The sequence below is a fragment of the Giraffa tippelskirchi genome, chromosome 4 (genome assembly GCF_054371585.1).
Source record: "Giraffa tippelskirchi isolate mGirTip1 chromosome 4, T2T-mGirTip1v1.2.pri, whole genome shotgun sequence".
NCBI lineage: Eukaryota > Metazoa > Chordata > Mammalia > Artiodactyla > Giraffidae > Giraffa > Giraffa tippelskirchi.
Genome location: NC_137278.1, coordinates 85,957,743 through 85,976,041, shown reverse-complemented (window position 1 = coordinate 85,976,041; position 18,299 = coordinate 85,957,743). Strand labels below are relative to the sequence as shown.

The 18,299-nt window shown below is 41.6% G+C and overlaps 1 protein-coding gene across 37 annotated transcripts in view; it reads left to right on the top strand.

Annotated features, from left to right (window-relative positions):
- The window catches only part of LTBP1 (latent transforming growth factor beta binding protein 1), a 453,402-nt gene that overhangs the window by 175,636 nt on the left and 259,467 nt on the right, over positions 1 to 18,299 (top strand). For 21 of the 37 annotated variants that reach the window (XM_081590264.1, XM_081590255.1, XM_081590266.1 and 18 more), the window contains exon 1: positions 2,904 to 3,348. In XM_081590264.1, coding sequence (XP_081446390.1) covers positions 3,126 to 3,348 — 223 coding nt within the window. In that variant the 5' untranslated portion in view covers positions 2,904 to 3,125. Of the gene's footprint in view, positions 1 to 2,900; positions 3,349 to 18,299 lie in introns of those variants that run through there. The other 16 variants (XM_081590239.1, XM_081590236.1, XM_081590238.1 and 13 more) reach the window with 2 other exon arrangements.

The following is an 18,299-nucleotide window of genomic DNA, read 5'->3' as shown; positions in this document are numbered from 1 at the left end:
TTCTGCTTCCAAGAAGTTGTGCTAAAAACTCAGAATTAAGTCATGTGAAACTGTCTCTGTCTTTTGAAAAATCCAGATAATTCTAGGCCAAAAAGAATTTTTTTGGCTAAGAAACATGCTAAAAACAATAGGCCTAGAGAATCTCAAGTGCCTATAAAGTGACTACTGTAACTGGGAGGTAAAATGGGAATAATGATGAAGGGCTTGCTTTCTTTGGATGTCTCTGTTCACCTAAGTGAGCATAATTTAGGTAACGGTATGGGCATCTGCATGGCAGCTGCTGGTATTACGAGTTAATGCCAGAGAAGACAAAATATTTGGCACACCATTTTCATCTTCATTATTGTACTAGGAGCCAGAAAAAATAGAAGTTTATATTCTTTTGAAGCAGGATGATGTTGTCTCTTTTTTCCCCCTGGGCTTCACACACTTAGACAAAGTATTCTCAAGATATTTGTAAGCGTGGTCTGACAACTTAAGCTGATTTTTTTTCCCCTTCTATTGTAAAACAAACAAACAAACAAAAAAAAAACCTAGGTGAGTTTTGTCTGTTTTAGAATCAGCATTCCATTGTAGTTTTTAAAATGTATGAGGTGGCTCAGATGGTAAAGAATCCTGCAATGCAGGAGACTGGGGTTCGATCCCTGAGTTGGGAAGATCCCCTGATCCCTAGGCAACACATATTCTTGCCTGGAGAATTGCATGGACAGAGGAGCCTGGTGGGCTACATACAGTCCATGGGGTCACAAAGAGTCAACACGACTAAGCGACTAACACATTTTCACTTTCATAGTCCACCCCAAATTTTAAATGTCCTGAAAACATGTAAAGCATTGGTTTGAAAACTGTTTCTTTCTAATGAAGAAGGAAGCTTTCTTTCTAAAGAAATAACTTTCTTTCTAAGTAAAGTTTTATTGGAACATAGCCACACTAATTCATTGACATATAATTTTTTGCAGTCTGCTTTCCTGCTACCGCAGCAGAGTTGAATGGTTGCAGCAGAATCCTGTAGGCCTACAGCTCTAAAATATTCACTGTGTAGCTCTTTGTAGAAAAAGTTTCTGGGTGCCTTCTTGGAAGGGGCTGGAAGACCTGGTAGGCCACTAAGATACTTCCCCACTCCAGACTATGTATCCTGATCTTCTGTGTTAGAACCACTGGTGAATGAGAAAGTCTTAGAAAAACATTTGAAAAGAATTGAGGGTATTTCTGCTCCAGAAGAATCATTTTCTTTTCAGTGAGAGGGCCAACCCAAGCGGATCTTCTCAGATCCCTTGTAACGTCAGCCTTCTTGGCTTCTGTTGTAATATCTTTGACGAGTTGAAGGGCTGCCATGTGGAAGAGGCATTAGATTGTGAGGGAAGGTAAACTAGAATTAATGAGTATAGCCGACTGTGAGGACATAACTTCAGCTTAAGAATAGCATTTGTGAGAAACAGCTCATGACTAGAATGTGCCATCTTCGTGGGTAATGAGCTTCCTGTTCCTACAGATGTTCAAATAAAAGAAGTCAGAATATATTTGAAGCCCCATTCCAACCTTGAGATTCTGATGGCTCCTTTGGTTTAATGTTTTTGTTTCCAAGCTCAGATTTGACCCCATTTTGTTGAGGGCCTATAGAGGCTTCTTGGGTAATTGTCTGAAAATACAATCCTGGTCAAACCAAAGCAGTGTAAAGGGGGAAGAATCTCTTCTGTTGGGCAGGGGATGGCAGAAGATGGGCTGACCCAAAGGTAGGCTTTTCCTATGGCAACAGCAGTAACACAGTGACACCAGGAAGAGCACTGGTTCCAAGCAGCCTTAAAGCTTCAGAGAAGAATCATCTCTCTTCCACTCTCTTGAGCTGCTGCTACCATCTTTGTTTTCTGCCTAGGCCCCTGGGAAGTGAAAGAACCTGGCAGAGGGCATTTCATAAATATGGATATCCAAATAGGGTTTCTGTGTTGTACTTTGCCAGAGTTTATACTGGGGCTTGGCTGCAAGTGGCAGTTCTGGATGAAGTCATCTCTTCTCTGTGCAGCTCTGTTGTTACCACACAAAAGCAGCCATAAACAATATGGAAATGCATGAGTGGCTGTGTTCTAATAAAACTTTATTTACAAAAGCAGACAGTGGGCCAGGTTTGATCCCAGGGCCATAGCTTGCTGACCCCTGATAAACAGGGCAAGTTAAAACTGGCTGGAAAATATCAGTTCTAATTCTCTCAAATTTTGGAGAAAAGGTGAGATGACAGGTCCAAGGTCACAGCACAGTAGAGCCAGGATTACCACCCAGGATCTGACTTGTAGATGAGTGCCAATTCTATGATGTTGTGCTGCCTCTGCCATATAACAGGTGGTAGCACCTGGTTTTTTGTTTTTTTTTTAAAGGGCTGTATGAGTGAAAAAAATAACTTGCTTTAGGTGGCATGTGAAGAGCCACAGTGAGAGCTCCGGGATGGCATTTTAACGGAGGCCAACCTTTTAGCCCCAGGGACTTGGCCTCCCTTTTTTTTTTTTTTTCAAATGATCCTTGTTCACAGTAAAACAAAATATAGGTTGAAAAACTTTGTATAGAGAAAGAGTGCCCCAGAGTTGTGAAAAAGCACTGGGCTCCCGCAGCTGCGTCACAGGATTTGATCACTTCAGCTGGGAGTGCCAGGAGATTTGAGACAGATGTTTTCAGACATGCCGCATGCCTAAAACATTTCCAGGGGTCGGGCTGCAAATAGTGACTTAATAAGTGGAGGAACAGGGAAAGTATGCAAGTCGAGGACACAAGAGTTTATTCAGCACTAGGTGCACGGCCAACCTCTGTGCGTTACATCTGCCTGTCAGGGCTGGCTCTTTCATCTGTCGTGCCCTCCGTGCTCTTTGTCTGCCCGTGAATAAAGTGCAGCATTGTGGTTAGTAATCCCACTCCAGTGACTCGACTTCAAATGTGGTTTTGGAGTGCATCCCAGAGTTCTGTTTGCTAAGCTTCCTACTCCTGTTTCAGAGACACCACTGGATACAGAGCAGCGAGCACTAAAGGCTTCCCTCTTTCCTTAAACCTGTCGGGTTGTGGGCTCTCTCTTTCCCCTTCTCCCTCCTTTCCTTTCTCTTTTTCCTTTTTTTTTTTTTTTTAAAACCTTCCAAGGCAAGTTCATGGATACTAAGCTGATGTGTTTGTTGTTCTTTTTCTCTCTGCCTCCGCTCCTAGTGAGTAACCACACTGGCCGCATCAAGGTGGTCTTTACTCCGAGCATCTGTAAAGTGACCTGCACCAAGGGCAGCTGTCAGAACAGCTGTGAGAAGGGGAACACCACCACTCTCATTAGTGAGAATGGTCACGCTGCCGACACCCTGACAGCCACGAACTTCCGAGTGGGTGAGTTCCTCCACGGTCCCTAACTGTCCTGACCGACTAGAGTTTGATGAGACTAGAGTTTGATGAGATCGTAGCATTTAGACACCCCCTCCATTCACACTGCTCTCTGCTTGAATGGGTTTCTGTCTCCCAGTACGAATATGCTGCCTTCACGAGATCTTTTACATTACTTTCGGAATCATTTTTAACTTGGTTTTTGGTTTCTGAGAGAGATGGCAAGGAGAGTATTACACTTGGTTACTTATCATGGACACAGCCTGTGGTGCTGGGGAGGTATCAGGGGACAGGAGGGAAGGGGCTTTAAGTTAAGACCCCAATGTACAGCTTGCATTGATCCATTTCAAATTTTATCTGCTCGGTGATAAGTCAAATTTACGTTAGATTTGACTCATGTGAGAAAATTTGGATGGTGGTGATGAAACTTTCATAAATAGCCAGGTTCTAAAAAATTTCTTAAAATTGTCAAATATGTGTATTCAGTTGTAGAAAGGGATACAGACTTGCATTTTTTGCCACGTTTCTGCTGTGTATCAAAAGGCAAAATTATAAGTTTGATGTATGACATGGATTTGGGGGTAGATATGCTCCTGGATTACTGTCAGCACTTAAAACCTTTTAATCTTTCATAATCTAAATATGAACTATGGTAGTTACTGCGGAAAGGCTTTTCCTTTTACATTCTTGTTTCTTTTTACTACTTTGTAAATGGAGAAAGTATTGCGGTCTACTGAATGCTGTCACGCTGCCATGTTGTCATTCAGTACGGTATTTTTGTCACGGAAAAATGTCTTTTATTATTTTTTGACCAATTATGGTTTGCCATGTGTACTCAAATAATCACAGACACCCACGTTACTTTATGAGTTACTCACAAGAATAACCCAAATGTCAGACAGATAATAACACTGGCTAGATCTGGTCTTTTTATGGAATATTGCTGTTTAGTCTTGGGAGCATGTGTCTAGGGGGTTGGGGGGGGTGTCTATTTCAAACTGATTTCCATCAAGACAAAATACAAGGAGGCAGTTTAAGTTCTCATTAGCTCTTTGATTATCCTGCTGCTTTATTGTGACTCGGGTTTCTTTGGAGGTTGAAGCACTGTTCTTGATAGTCTATACTTGGAAAAAACATGTGCCCATAGATACTATTTAAAGGGGTATTGTTAATTTCCTGGTGATGATAGGGGTACTTCGAAAATATTTTTAAGAAGAATTTAGCTGCTAGGTGCCAAATGGCATATTATGCTTTAGCAGGGCAGGGAGCTGAGTCTGATGGGAAGTGTGTTTAAACTGATGATCGGGGAAACTGGATTTTGATCCTGGTGCTGCTGCTAACTAGCTAATCCATGGGATGTGACAGTTAATATTTCTGGACCTTAGTTTTTCTCATCCATAAAATAAATGGTTTATATTTAGTGGCTTCTAAAATTCAGTCCATCTCTAAAACCTTAGGACTTTTTCTTTATCAGTAATAAGCGAAACTGATTTTTGGCTCTTTTGGAGGGCTATAGACAAGGAAGGGAAAAAGAAGTTCCCAGTTAGGTTATTATGAGCTAAATGGCTTTTTTCCATTTTTACTTTCCTTGATTGCCTTCCTTATTCTCACTGCTTTTCTTCCTTCTCCATCATCGATAATGTCTGCTTCTCTTCCTTTTGTCTCTTTTCATAAACCTTTACAGTAGAAATGACAGAGTAATTGGGTAGGTGGTAATTTTTTGGCTTATGGTATATTCACTTCGAAACTAAGTATTTGAAGGTTTTGAGAAGCAGAGGAAGTCTACTTGTTAAAACACGCTGCACACTTTCCTCTCTGGCATTTAAGCAGATGTTTAGGAACAGGATACACACAGCCTGTTTAAAATACAAAACGGAGCACAGCTATTTGCTGAAAAATCTCAGAACCAAAACTCAACTCTGCCACAAAAGGATTGACAAAGTAGTTTGATTTTAAGAAGTAATAAAAAAAGGGAGAGGGCAGAGTAATGAATAGTTTCACATCAGAAATCTTGGGAAATGTTTCATTTATACCCTGAGCTGTTTCTCTTCTCTGCTTTAATTCCAATACAGGGTGATTTGACAGACAAATTTTTAAAAGTATTTTGTTGAAGATGGTAATTTTGTAGAATTTGGAGATTATGATTTGCTAGAAATAGAGAATTTCAGAAATTCATTTTTAGGCATCTAAGATATCTTCTTGAGATTTACTGGCTTAAGATGATTTTACTGCTTGCAGAAAGTGATTTTCTAATTGGTTTTCCTCACTCTATATATGTACTATGTATATATATATGTACAGTGTGTTAAACCTTTGACAAATAAGATGTGTTACATGGAAAATAGTGGTTTGAGGAAAATTCAAAATGTAATTTGTCAGCTACTTTTTGGCCTCTGATATTTAAGGCTACTGAAATGTGGGGACTGGCAAACTTTTAAGGGGCCAGAGAGTAAATATTTTAGACTTTGCAGCCCACACAGTGTGTGTCACACTCTGTCCTATGTGGTATGGTGACAACAGCCATAGATGGTAGGTATGGGAATGGGTGTGGCTGCATTGTATAAGCTGTCGATGGGCTGAATTTGACTCTAGTGCCAGCATTTGCTGACTCCTGCGCCCAAGGAGTCAAAAAAATAATACAGGGAAAACAATATAGATTTCGTAGTTAAGGCACCTTAATTAAATAATCCATTTTGATGATCAGAATAGCAGAAATAAGTTTTAACACTTCCATGGTGACGTCCAGGTAGAATAGATGTTAGTGTCACCGTATTTTTGGACAAGGAAACTGAGGCACACTGGCTTCAGTGAGTCTCCCTTCATTACGCAAGTCAGTCAGCTGGGCTAGAGCCCAGGTCTCCTCATGTCTGCTTTACTTCCCTGGCATCTGACTGTGATGTGTAGGAGAGATAAAGTAAAGGAAAAACCTGAGGGAGTTAGTTAGGTTTTCTGAGAAGGCTGGATGTTAAAGCAGAGAATAAGCAACTGGTGTTTAAGAGCCCTGGGTTCGAACACTGGCTTCTTTGTGTCCATTGGTCATGCTCATCTGGCTCTCGGTCCTCTCCTGGCCCAGGTGACTCGTCCACATGATGCAGGAGATAGTGGGTAGGTTGAGGGTTATAGCAGGCACGGGGGTGACATTGGTTCCTTCTCTTTTTTTTGGAATGCACCCTGTGGCATGTGGAATCTTAGTTCCCCACCAGGGATCAAACCCACACCCCCTGCAATAGAAGCGCAGAGTCTTAACCATTTGACTGTCAGGGCAATCTCCTCCTTCTTTCGCTTTTGGTGCTGCTTCTGTATTGTCTTTCTGGTCTGTGGTGACTGTGAGTCTGGGCTGTGCAAATGTCAGAGGCAGGTGCTTTTCTCGTGGCCGTTAAGCATGTAGTCTCTTTTCCTGGTAATTCAGTGGGAGAAATAACTATGACTTCTACTTAATTTGACTCTAAAAGTGAAGCCTGGACGAAGATGATGTCCACAAGAACTACTCTGCGATTCTAGGATAAACTCTATTTTGTGAATGTGATGTTGACATGATGTAACAGAATACTTGCATTAAGTGAATCTTCTGTGAAGCAAACTCTAAATATGACTTTTTTTGGTGGCATTCTGACCTATGCCTCCTTGCACTTTCCTGCCTTTACCTCTCTCTCTCTTTTTTTTTTTTTTTGATAAAAACAATCCCACAGCATTTTTTGTCATCTGGTAATAACATGCTGTTGCTGCTGAGTTGCTTCAGTAGTGTTTGACTCTCTGCGACCCTATGGACGGTAGCCCACCAGGCTCCTCTCTCTATGGGGATTCTCCAGGCAAGAATGCTGCAGTGGGTTGCATGGCCTCCTCCAGACGGTAACAATATGAGGGTGAGCTAAACAATATGAATACGTGTTTTAGAACATTTCTAATGAAGGATACCTAAAAAACACACCATATTGCCAAGTGATTTGTCACTTCACTGATCATTCCTATTTGGAGACACTGTGGTACAGGGTAACATTTCTCTCCTTTTAGCATGATCTGACCCAGTTTTCTTGACTTTTAGAATGAATCTCTTCTGTATCATCTAATGCAAGTTCATATGCTCATCAAAACCAGTGATACAGCCCTCTCTGTGCATGTTTACTTGATCATAAAGCCACACCTGAATCTGAGATCTATTTGCAAATGTCTGAAGATGAGATTGATGGACTGTGCCATCACCTTCTTCACCATCTGGCCCTGGGCCCGGTGTGCCATGGTGGAAATGCTCAGAAACCACACAGCCCTGCACACTATCTCAAAAAGCAGCTTTTGGAATAGAAAGTGCCTTTGCCTTTTTTCCAAGATGGAAGCATATCCCGAGTTGGGTGGGCCAGCAGGTTAACTATTGTTTGTTTTCATGGATTCTTTGCATTTCATGGGGATGTAATGAAGATGACCTCCTGGGACTTGTAAGTTGTTGTTCATAGTTATAAGTTCTTCTAATAAGAAGAATATAGAAATTCTATGTTGTCACAACCAGAATATTTTAAATAAAATAATACTGTTGTCTGGCATAACTTACTTGCAGAGAGAATGTGAAAGGCAATCATGATTGCTAAACTAGCACGTATGGTTTCTGTGATGCTGCTTTCGCTGAGGAGAACATGAGGGACTCGTGTTCTATTAGCACCAATTGAATACTGACAAAAAGTATTTGATAATGTATGGGTTGGCCAAAAAGTTTGCTCTGTTTAATGGACAAACCCGAATGGACTTTTTGGCTAACCCAATAAAAACTATGATCCCATATTATTTCGTTTGGTTCCTGTTTCCCCTGAGAGAGGTAAATATCCATATTTTGTAGATATGAGTTCCAAGGCTTTAGTGATTTGGTCAAAGATGACCAAGTCAGGTTTTCTTATTCCAGAGTCTAAAAGCCTCTTATTCTCCTGTGGTGCCTCCTATGTTAAGGAATCAGGTAGACAACACTGTGCTAGAATTTGCAGAACAAAAAAAAATCATAAAGCTGCCCTCCAAGAGCTTATGCTTTGAGGCGGAGATGAGGAGTGTGTGTAAATAACCCCCATTTAAGGTAGAAAACGCATAGCGGGACCCCAGAGGAGGAGATACCATTTCTAGCTGAGGAAGAATACTTTGAGAGAGAAGGGATGCCATGTGACTTCTCTGTTCAGTTTGTCATGCTCTCCATAGCTGCTAAACATGTTGGCTTCTAGGAGGAGCTGGGTAAATGCTTGTCGTCTGATGATAGAGTGATGGGGATGATGCAGCTTCACACGGTGATACATCCCAAAATAAGATGAATGGGAAGGGAGAGGTCATCTTGAAAGGGAAGGAAGAATGAACCCTTTAGACTGAGACCTGGAAACAAGAGGTCACAGGTGGTATATGGAAGTTGAGAGGAATTACACAGAAACTCGAAAGGCGGTAATATACTAGATGACAGGGCTGGGAAGGTAGACTGGAGCAAGGCCATGGAGTGCCTTGAATTTCAAGCTTAAGCATTTAGATTTTAGTCTTTCAGAACTTACCAAGAGAGTTCTCTGAAAAGGTTATCATTTTGAAGAAGAGAGAGGGAAGGTTTCTCAGTTTTTTAGGCGGGAAACTAGTGGTCTAATCATCTAAGCTCTGAACAGCCCATAAGAATGACAACAGCCTCTAGCCACTTTCATCTGTTTTGGGGTTGGTTTGCTGCCCTACACTGGGGATCTCCCCATGTATGGCACAAAGCCATCTCAACACTATAGTGTTGTGGGGTGGAAAGGAAGCCTCCATGATGATACACTCATTATGTAGGCTCTCCCCATAAGGGTGGAAGGAAATTCACTCTTAATGAGGCATTAAATAAACCAGCATCACTGCTCAGGAGGGAGAAGCATTGAGACTTTGGGGGGAGGCGCTTAGTTCAGACACTCAGTCCTTCACCTTCTTGTCGTTGTTCAGATCCCTTGACAGTTATCCAGCACAGAAACCAGGGGAAAGCAACACGTCACTCTTTGAATTGGCACATATATTTCCTCCTTAATGCATTGTAGAGGCTTTATGTTTTTGAAAGATGAGCCAATACAATACTAAGAAAATGGTTGCTTTCATTTGGACAATTTAGAGTGGTTATGAACTTGTCCAACTACTCTGAAATATATTTGGCATTCTCAAATTGTCTTCTAATACTGAGTAAATATCATAATGTAGAGCATTTCCTTTATTTAAGCTGTGAAGCATCCATAAAAGGCTTTGCATTGGGGACATTAATTTATCTCATATGTACTTATTGAACACCTACTGTGTCCCAGGGACTGGTTTAGGCCTTAGGAATATAGCAATGAATAAGATAGGCAAAGTCCTAGCTTTCCTGCTACATTAAAAATATGTTACAATACAACATTTGAACCTTAGGACATTATGCTGAGTGAAATGAGCTAATCATGAGAAGACAAATATCATGATGCTACTTATGAAATGCTTAGAATAATCAGATTCTTAGAGTAGTAGTAGTTGTTGCTGGTGTTGGTGAAAACTGGGAAATAAGGAATTATTTCATGAGTACCAAGTTTCTGTTTTGAAGGTAACAGTCAAGAGATTATATGAATATACTTACCACTACTGAACTGTACACTTAGAAATGGTGAAGACAGTAAATTTTATGTTCAACCAAAATTAAAAAAAAACTACAAACTAGTGAGTGTACTCTCCAAGAGGGTATTGCAAATCCTAAAAGATGATGCTGTTAAAATGCTGCACTTAATATGCCAGCAAATTTAGAAAACTCAGCAGTGGTCACAGGACTGGAAAAGGTCAGTTTTCATTCCAATCCTAAAGAAAGGCAATGCCAAAGAATGCTCAAACTACCACACAATTGCACACATCTCACACGCTAGCAAAGTAATGCTCAAAATTCTTGAAGCCAGGCTTCAACAGTATGTGAACCAAGAACTTCCAGATGTTCAAGCTGGATTTAGGAAAGGCAGAGGAACCAGAGATCAAATTGCCAACATCTGTTGGGTCATCGAAAAAGCAAGACAGTTCCAGTTCCAGAAAACCATCTGCTTCTACTTTATTGACTATGCCAAAGCCTTTGACTATGTGGATCACAGCAAACTGTGGAAAATTCTTCAAGAGATGGGAATACCAGATGGGAATACACCTTACCTGCCTCCTGAGAAATCTGTATGCAAGTGAAGAAACAACAGTTAGAACTAGACATGGAACAACAGACAGGTTCCAAATTGGGAAAGGAGTACAGCAAGGCTGTATATTGTCACCCTGCTTATTTAACTTTTATGCAGAGTACGTCATGTGGAATGCTGGGCTGGATGAAGCACAAGCTGGAAACAAGATTGCCGGGAGAAATATCAATAACCTCAGATATGCAGATGACACCACCCTTATGGCAGAAAGTGAAGAAGAACTAAAGAGCCTCTTGATAAAAGTGAAAGAGGAGAGTGAAAAAGCTGGCTTAAAACTCAACATTCAGGAAACTAAGATCATGGCATCCAGTACAATCACTTCATGGAAAATTGATGGGGAAATAATGGAAACAGTGAGAGACTTTATTTTCTTGGGCTTCTTGCAAGAAAAGCAATGACAAATCTAGACAGCATATTAAAAAGCAGAACCATCACTTTGCTGACAGAGGTCCATTTAGTCAAAGCTATGGTTTTTCCAGTAGTCATGTATGAATATGAGAGTTGGACCATAAAAAAAGCTAGTGTAGAAGAATTGATTCTTTTGAACTGTGGTGTTGGCGAAGACTCTTGAGAGTCCCTTGGACTGCAGAGATCCAACCAGTCAATCCCAAAGGAAATCAGTCCTGAATATTCATTGGAAGGACTGATGCTGAAGCTGAAGCTCCAATACTTTGACCACCTAATGCGAAGAACTGACTCATTGGAATGGGCAAGAATGAAAGCAGGAGGAGAAGGGGAAGACAGAGGATGATATGGTTGGATGGCTTCACCGACTCGATGGACATGAATCTGAGCAAACTCTGGGAGTTGGTGATGGACAGGGAAGCATGGCATGCTACAGTCCATGGGGGTCACAAAGAGTCGGACATGACTGAGCAGTTGAACTGAACTGAGTGAGTGTATACTATTATCAAATGTATACTACCAAAAATATTCTACCAGAAACATTATATATGATATGATGTCATGTAGTGATAGATACTATGATGAAATGTTGAGAAGGGGAGAGGCTTGGAAGTGTTGGTGGAAGGCCTGGATCACTACTTCGAGTATGTTAGAAAGGATTCTCTGAGACGCTATTTAAGCAAAGACTTAAATGAAGCTAGTGATGAGCTCTTGGAGGGAACATCACAAACTTTATTAATCTAACTCTGTGACTGTGTTTGTTGTTTTATTTAAGCTTGTAGAGCCTCTCCAAAGGCTGGTGTGAGAAGCATTTATTCAAACTTTTCCAAATGTCATTTTGGGTTAGATTTTAGCAATGTGTATTGTATCAGGAAATCATTTAATTGTACCTGTAGATAAAGAGCCTTATCTACAGAGGATAGAGGCAAGGAAGTCTTGTCCTCTGGGTGAAAAAATGGTCCTGGAATTTTTGCAAAAGGAGTCTTGGTTATTTATAGCAAAAAGGATAGGGTCTTAGTTGTGGAATCAAATTACCAGAAAAGCTGTCACTTCTTCAACATTATTTGGTAGAAGAGAGGTGACATGATTTTTGGAATGGAGCTTTTAAGTAAGGGAAGTAAAGCTGGTTCTGTTTATCAGGGCAGGTGTGTGTGTGTGTATTGGGGGAGGGTAGTGAATGGAAGGGGGCTTCATGGAAAGGTGGTTCAACCAAAGAGGACCAATAGATTAACACTAAAAGCTAAAATCGGGAGAAAATGAGATGCTATTTGACTGAAGGTGAAGATTCCTGAAGCTGGGAAAGTGAAGGGCGTCAGAGTGGGTAGTATAGAACGTATGTCTGTAGTTGGGGCAGTTTGAAAAAAAAGCTCTAGGTAAAAGAGGGTTCAGCAGTCCTAGAGGCTGTGAGAAAGGCATGTGTGATCGATTGCTCCATTTAAGCCATGTCTGGCCTATATCATGGGGGTGGATGGGACTTCTTACAGGAGTCTAGGCTAGCCTAGGATAAATGACCTTTCAAAATTCCTTGGAGTCTGCAACACTGTGTCGCAAAGTGTGTGTTCTTTCCTCGTCTGTCAGCTTGAGTGTGTGGAATGATCTTTGGAAAACTCTAAACTGCTCAGCTCACGAAACTTTCTCTGCTTCTGCTAAACTGAGCCTCTAGAGGTACTGAGGTCCCACAGTGCTCCACATCCTCAGTGCCTCTGTTCACACTGCTGCCTCTGCTGGGGTTGGGGGTGGTGCATTCCCCTACCTGCTCTGCCTGGGCATCATCCACTGCCTTTGCAGGAGTCAGCCAAGCACCGCTGTGGCTTCAGGGCCCCACTTTCCTTATCGGTAGCCATGCCAGTTTCTTCAGCTGAGCCCTGAACTGCCTGCGAACAGGGCCCTGTCTGTTTCTTATTGGCATCCCCAGAGCAGTTGTGGTACTGCACTTGGGAGATGCCTCACATGTGCTGGTGGACAGAGTACATTGTCTCTGCAGGTGCCCATGTGAGGGTGGCATGCACACACCTCCCAGCACAGCCTCCTTGTGACTTCTCGGGCAACTGAAATTACAGGAGTGGAATATCATCTGAGAAGTCTCTATAGGGTTTGGGGTCCTAGGGAAGAACATATTCCAGTGTCTGGAAGATGCATGAAAAAGGGTACATTTGTAACACTTTGCCTGAAGTTTGGATTTTACATTAAAAAATTTATTCCTTTATTTTTGACTGTATTGGCTCTTTGTTGCTGCAAGGATTTTTCTCTAGTCGAGTTGAGCAGGGGCTGCTCTCTAGTTCTGGTGCTCAGGCTCCTCATTGTGGTGGTTTCTGTTGTTGGGGAGCACAGGCTGTAGTGCATGCAGGCTTCAGTAATTGCAGTTCCCAGGCTTTAGAATGCAGGCTCAGTAATTGTGGCGCACAGGCTTAGTTGCCCCTTGGCATGTGGGATATTCCTGGACCAGGGATTGAACCTGTGTCTCCTGCATTGTCAGGCAGATTCTTTACCACTGAGCCACCAGAGAAATCCTGGATTTTATACTTTTAACACTGACTGCAGTGTACTTGCTACTCAGGGTGAAATGCAGTTAAATTTCTAGACCTTTAGTATAATTTCCCACTACATGGAATTCCTGCTCCCTATTTCTGCATTTGTCTAAATACTGACAGTTTTTTTAAGGAACAACCTCAAGTTCCATTTCAAATACTTCCACCCGTGATGCCTTTTTGCCTTTTTCTTTTCTTATTTCACCTCTAGTCATTACCGTGTTAGTGGACACTCAGTGGTCTAGAGGAGAAGGCAATGGCACCCCACTCCAGTACTCTTGCCTGGAGAATCCCAGGGACGGTGGAGCCTGGTAGGCTACAGTCCATGGGGTTGCGAAGAGTCGGAGACGACTGAAGCGACTTAGCATCAGCAGCAGCAGCAGCAGTGGTCTAGGTCAGGTGGACTGCTGACCAGGCCCCTGGGCTGGTGATTGAACCTCTTTGATTCCACGCTAGTCAAATGAATCCCATAATGCCTTGACCTTCCTTGTAGAGCTGTTCTGAGGCTCATGAGAAGAAACAGGCTGGAGGTTTATGTGGGTTCTTTGAAGATCTTTCTCTACTTACAAATGTAACAAATCTTCTTGTTTAGCAAACCGATCTCCTGTGTACTGAGGGAGAGTACTGCCTTCTCTTGGAGCTTGGAGAGGATCTGCTGCCGTGTCTCACGGAGATGAGGGGCATCCTGATAGCACAGTAGCATTAAGAAAGACCCGAGAGTATGTATCCAGTACTCCTTCGTGTTGGTACTCTGTTAGAATCAACTCTCCTAGTGCATAGAAGGCTCTTTTCCTTACATTTAGGCTTGCTCTGGGTGAGTTAGACTACCCACAAAGAATTGTCAGTTAGCATCGTCATATGGCAGAGACAGCCTACTAGAATTGTGCCCCCCTCTGCCTTGGACCATGCACCGCCTCTTTGAGAGGGTTCTACCCAGGAAGCTCTTGCATTTTATGAGCTGGCAAGGGTTGAGAGCATTTGAACCATGTAGTATACTTTAGAACCCAAAGCTATGGTCAGGAGGATGAGTAATCATCTTGAATAGATGGGACATCCCCAGTGATGTGTGATTCTAACATTTGATCCTGCTCTGGTTTCTTCACTTGGCTGTCGTCTTTGTCCTTTACCTCTGGGCTCCTAGGTTGGCGTCAATTTAAAAACACTGCTGGAATTAAAATAGACACTGAAGTCAATTTATGTGATATAGTACATACCTGCAGCATTTATTGGCTTATGAGTTGGGAACAATTTTGTATCTATTGTCTAAAAGTTGAACATTTGTATCAGCTTTTGATATTCAGGTATATACAGTTCTTCCAAGTGGAGGAGGAATAATGAATTTGTGTATTGTTGGAAAAACCTCTTGGAACTAACGTTACAGATGATGTGAAAATGTTTCTTAGGGCAGCCACACAGTCCTCTTCAGCCTGTGCAGTCCAGGAAAATAAAATAACTACCAAATGGAGAAGGATTAAGTGAGTAAGGAAGTTTGTTTGAGATTTATTTCCCAAAGTTATATCAGAAAGAAAATGAGATGAACCAGATGCCCTTCCATTGCCAATTTAATGTAATGCTGTCACTGATGCACTTATTAAAACTCGATTTTCTGTTTAGTTGAAGGGCATTGGTTTGAGGAATGGCTTACTGCTTGACTCCATTATCTTGAATTTAGACTCATGCAATAATTACTGAAAAACTGGCATGACTGCACTATTGGCTTTTTGTAAGATTTGGTGGAAAAAAGAAAGAACTTTACGCAGTAATGAGATATTTCTTCACTCTGAGACCAAACTTCAGATGCCCATCAGATTCAATAAAAATTTATTCTGGATCGTGGAGACTTTCTAAGCTTTCCTAGTACAAAAACTCAGCCTAATTTTCATCAGATTTTCCCTAGAAGAGGTAAAAGGGCAACTTGACATTAAAATTCATCGCTGTGAGAAAAGCAGACCACTGTTCTGTCCCTGGCAAATTAGATAAGTGCACTAGAACATTCTTAAGGCTATTTAGCAAGATTAAAATATGTCACTTTTTGTCACAGCATCGTCCTTTCTAAAGAAAGGGTGATTTATGAGCCTTTTGGATCTTCTCGTGGTATTAATAATATCTCGAGCCAGCTGTTTTATTGGGTGTATACAGAGGGTAATTAGAAACATCTGAGAGTCCCGTAATGTGCCTGGAAAACCATCATGTTGTATGGAAAAGAAAAAAAAAATTAACATGCATGCCAAAGTTGTGTACTTGATAAATAGATGCATTAAACAAAATTTACTCTGTTATACCATTTTTTGAAAAAGAGGCTAGGCTCTTCAGGCTGAAAATATCCTTTTATTGAAATACACTCGCTGCAGAAATCATAACCTTATTTGGTAAAAGACTCCTGACTGTGCTGTTCATACAGTAATTATCATTTCCCTTCTGTCAGACTTCATCATATTATAGACCATTTTCTGCCAGAAGAAGTATTTCTTCCTTTTACCTGGCAGTTGCTTAAAAACCTTAGAATTCTGAGGGATCTCATTTAAGGAAATTAACTCTTAGAAACAAACTGCCCCAGGGACTAATAGTGCCCAGTTTGCCTAGTAGTCTATCCTAGAAATTGGGTTGGGATTCAAGAGTTCTGGGCTCTATTTTAGCTGGTTATTTGAAATTTGATCTGCTCTGATGGTGGCAGAGTTTGACCATTTGGGTCTGCAGCAGTCGCAGTGGCTAAGTCAGGGTCTGATTTAAATCAGGTCCTGTTCACTCTTCTCTCAAGACAAAATCTAGACAAGAAAACCTAACATTTGGTGGTGACTGGTGAATGGTTCTTTTCATCTTCATTCACAAATAACAAGCCTGTTATGAGAAGTTGGTGCTGAGTCAAACTGACATATCCCAGGCAGCCGTGTACAGGGCTCAAGTTGGAGGCCTCTGGTGTCTTTACAACCTGTCTTGCTCTGCATGTCCCCACTGGGTGTGTCATTTTTGTCCCTTTTGATCATTTTGAATGGGAGCCCTGATCGCTCTCAAAAGCAGAATTATAGCCAACTGGATGATTTGTTAGAGGTTGGTGGTGACTTAATGAAGCCTTTGGAAGGAGAAGAGGGTTCACCTGTGTAAAAATGCTTGCTACGGGGAGATGTGACAGTCATTAGGAGCTCTTGGTGAACCCTGGCTTCAAATGCTTGCCTTCTCTAACCATTAAATCAATGGTCTTGGTCCTCAGGATACAACAGAATGTCCTGTAGGACTTAGAAGGTACAGATGGCCAGTCCATGCTCTGGCTTCCTAAATCAGAATTTCTGGGTGTGTTTTGGGGTATGTGTAGTTTGACAGCAAATGATGCAGATGATTGTTATATACAGCTGTGAGAGACACCTGTGGTCTAAGCCAGTGCTCATCACCCTTTCCTATCCATAAGAATCACTTTGATTCTTGATAAGATGCAGATTCTGTTTCAGTAGCTCTGGAGTGGGACCTGATACTCTGTATATTTAATAAGTTTGCAGGGGGATGAGGTACTGCTTGGCCCAAGGATCACCCTTTTCATAGCAAAGGTTTTAAGGTATCATTGATTTATAATAAATAGTAGTTTTCAGAAAGATAAAGTATCATGAATGAATGATACCTATTTGTTGTGTTCCTGTATGAGTCTCAGACTATATTAGGAAACGATTTATACATGCCAGAGAAGATGCAACCATGTAATCAAGATATGTTAACCTTCTGCAGATCTCCTATCTCAGTTTCCCACTTAAAGCTGAGATTTCCTCACCCTTCCAGGAAGCCTCTTGGCAGAGTCCCACTAGGATTGCATCCTTGCTGTGTGAAAGCTGAGGCACAAACTACCTTCTCTCTTTACCCTACATTTCAGTCTCTTCTAGTCTGCCTCCTACCTACAGAATTTTCCAGGAGACAGTGAGAAAGTCTCTCTGTTCACCATTTACCCTGAATTCCAAGGGAAGTGTGGTCAGGCTCTCTAAAGACTTTTTACCTTCTTTTCTCCAGTGCAACAAGCTGGTTTCTGCAGTGTAGACAGCATTCCAGGAAGTGAGATGACGGTTACTGGCCTTTGTCCTCAGCTTTGGGACGTAGCCCAAATCCATTATGAGAAGTTCCATTCCATAATCTGCACAACTATATGCAAGGATGATAGTCTTGGCTTACTATTACTAGGGCATAGATTTGTTTTCTCAGGAGCAGTGGACGGAAAGATGTATTTGCACAGATCTATTCTTATTCTAGTAAGTCCTACTTGCAATTAATGTCAAGTATTTTGAAAGCATTTGAGGTTAGTCTTAAAGAGAAGATACACTTGAATGATACCATGTTGTCTAAACCTGTCATACAGTCACTGTCCTGACTTTCTGGTAACATACAGTCTTTACCCTAAACTTTCCTACTGACAGTGCCTGGATTTTAACTTAGGATCATGGTGCTTGAGAGCACTTTCTTCCCCGCAGAGAAGTTGAATTAATGGACAGCGGTCAACATGAATTTGTTAAATGGGGTAGCAAAGGTGAAACTCCCCTTTCTTTGTGCCTTCAAAAGTCCGCCATATTTCCTTCACCTCAGTCTGGCCTCCTCTTCCTCTGGTGTTGTCTGCTGATACCTGGGTTCCGTGTCTTAGTCTTTGTCTCTGGTGTACTCTTATTTTACCCATATCCAGTGGGCATATCCTTACCTGGATGCTCACCCAGTTTCCTCTCTTCCTCTGAAATATCTGGTTCATACCCTTAATGTAGGTGGGAAGGAAAAATGTTGAATTTGTCTAATGGTTCTCAACCAGGAGAGGTTTGGCTTCCCAGGAGAGAGATTTGGTGGTGCCAGGATAAGTTTTTGGTTGTGCATGCTGGGGAGAGGGGGTAGAGGTATC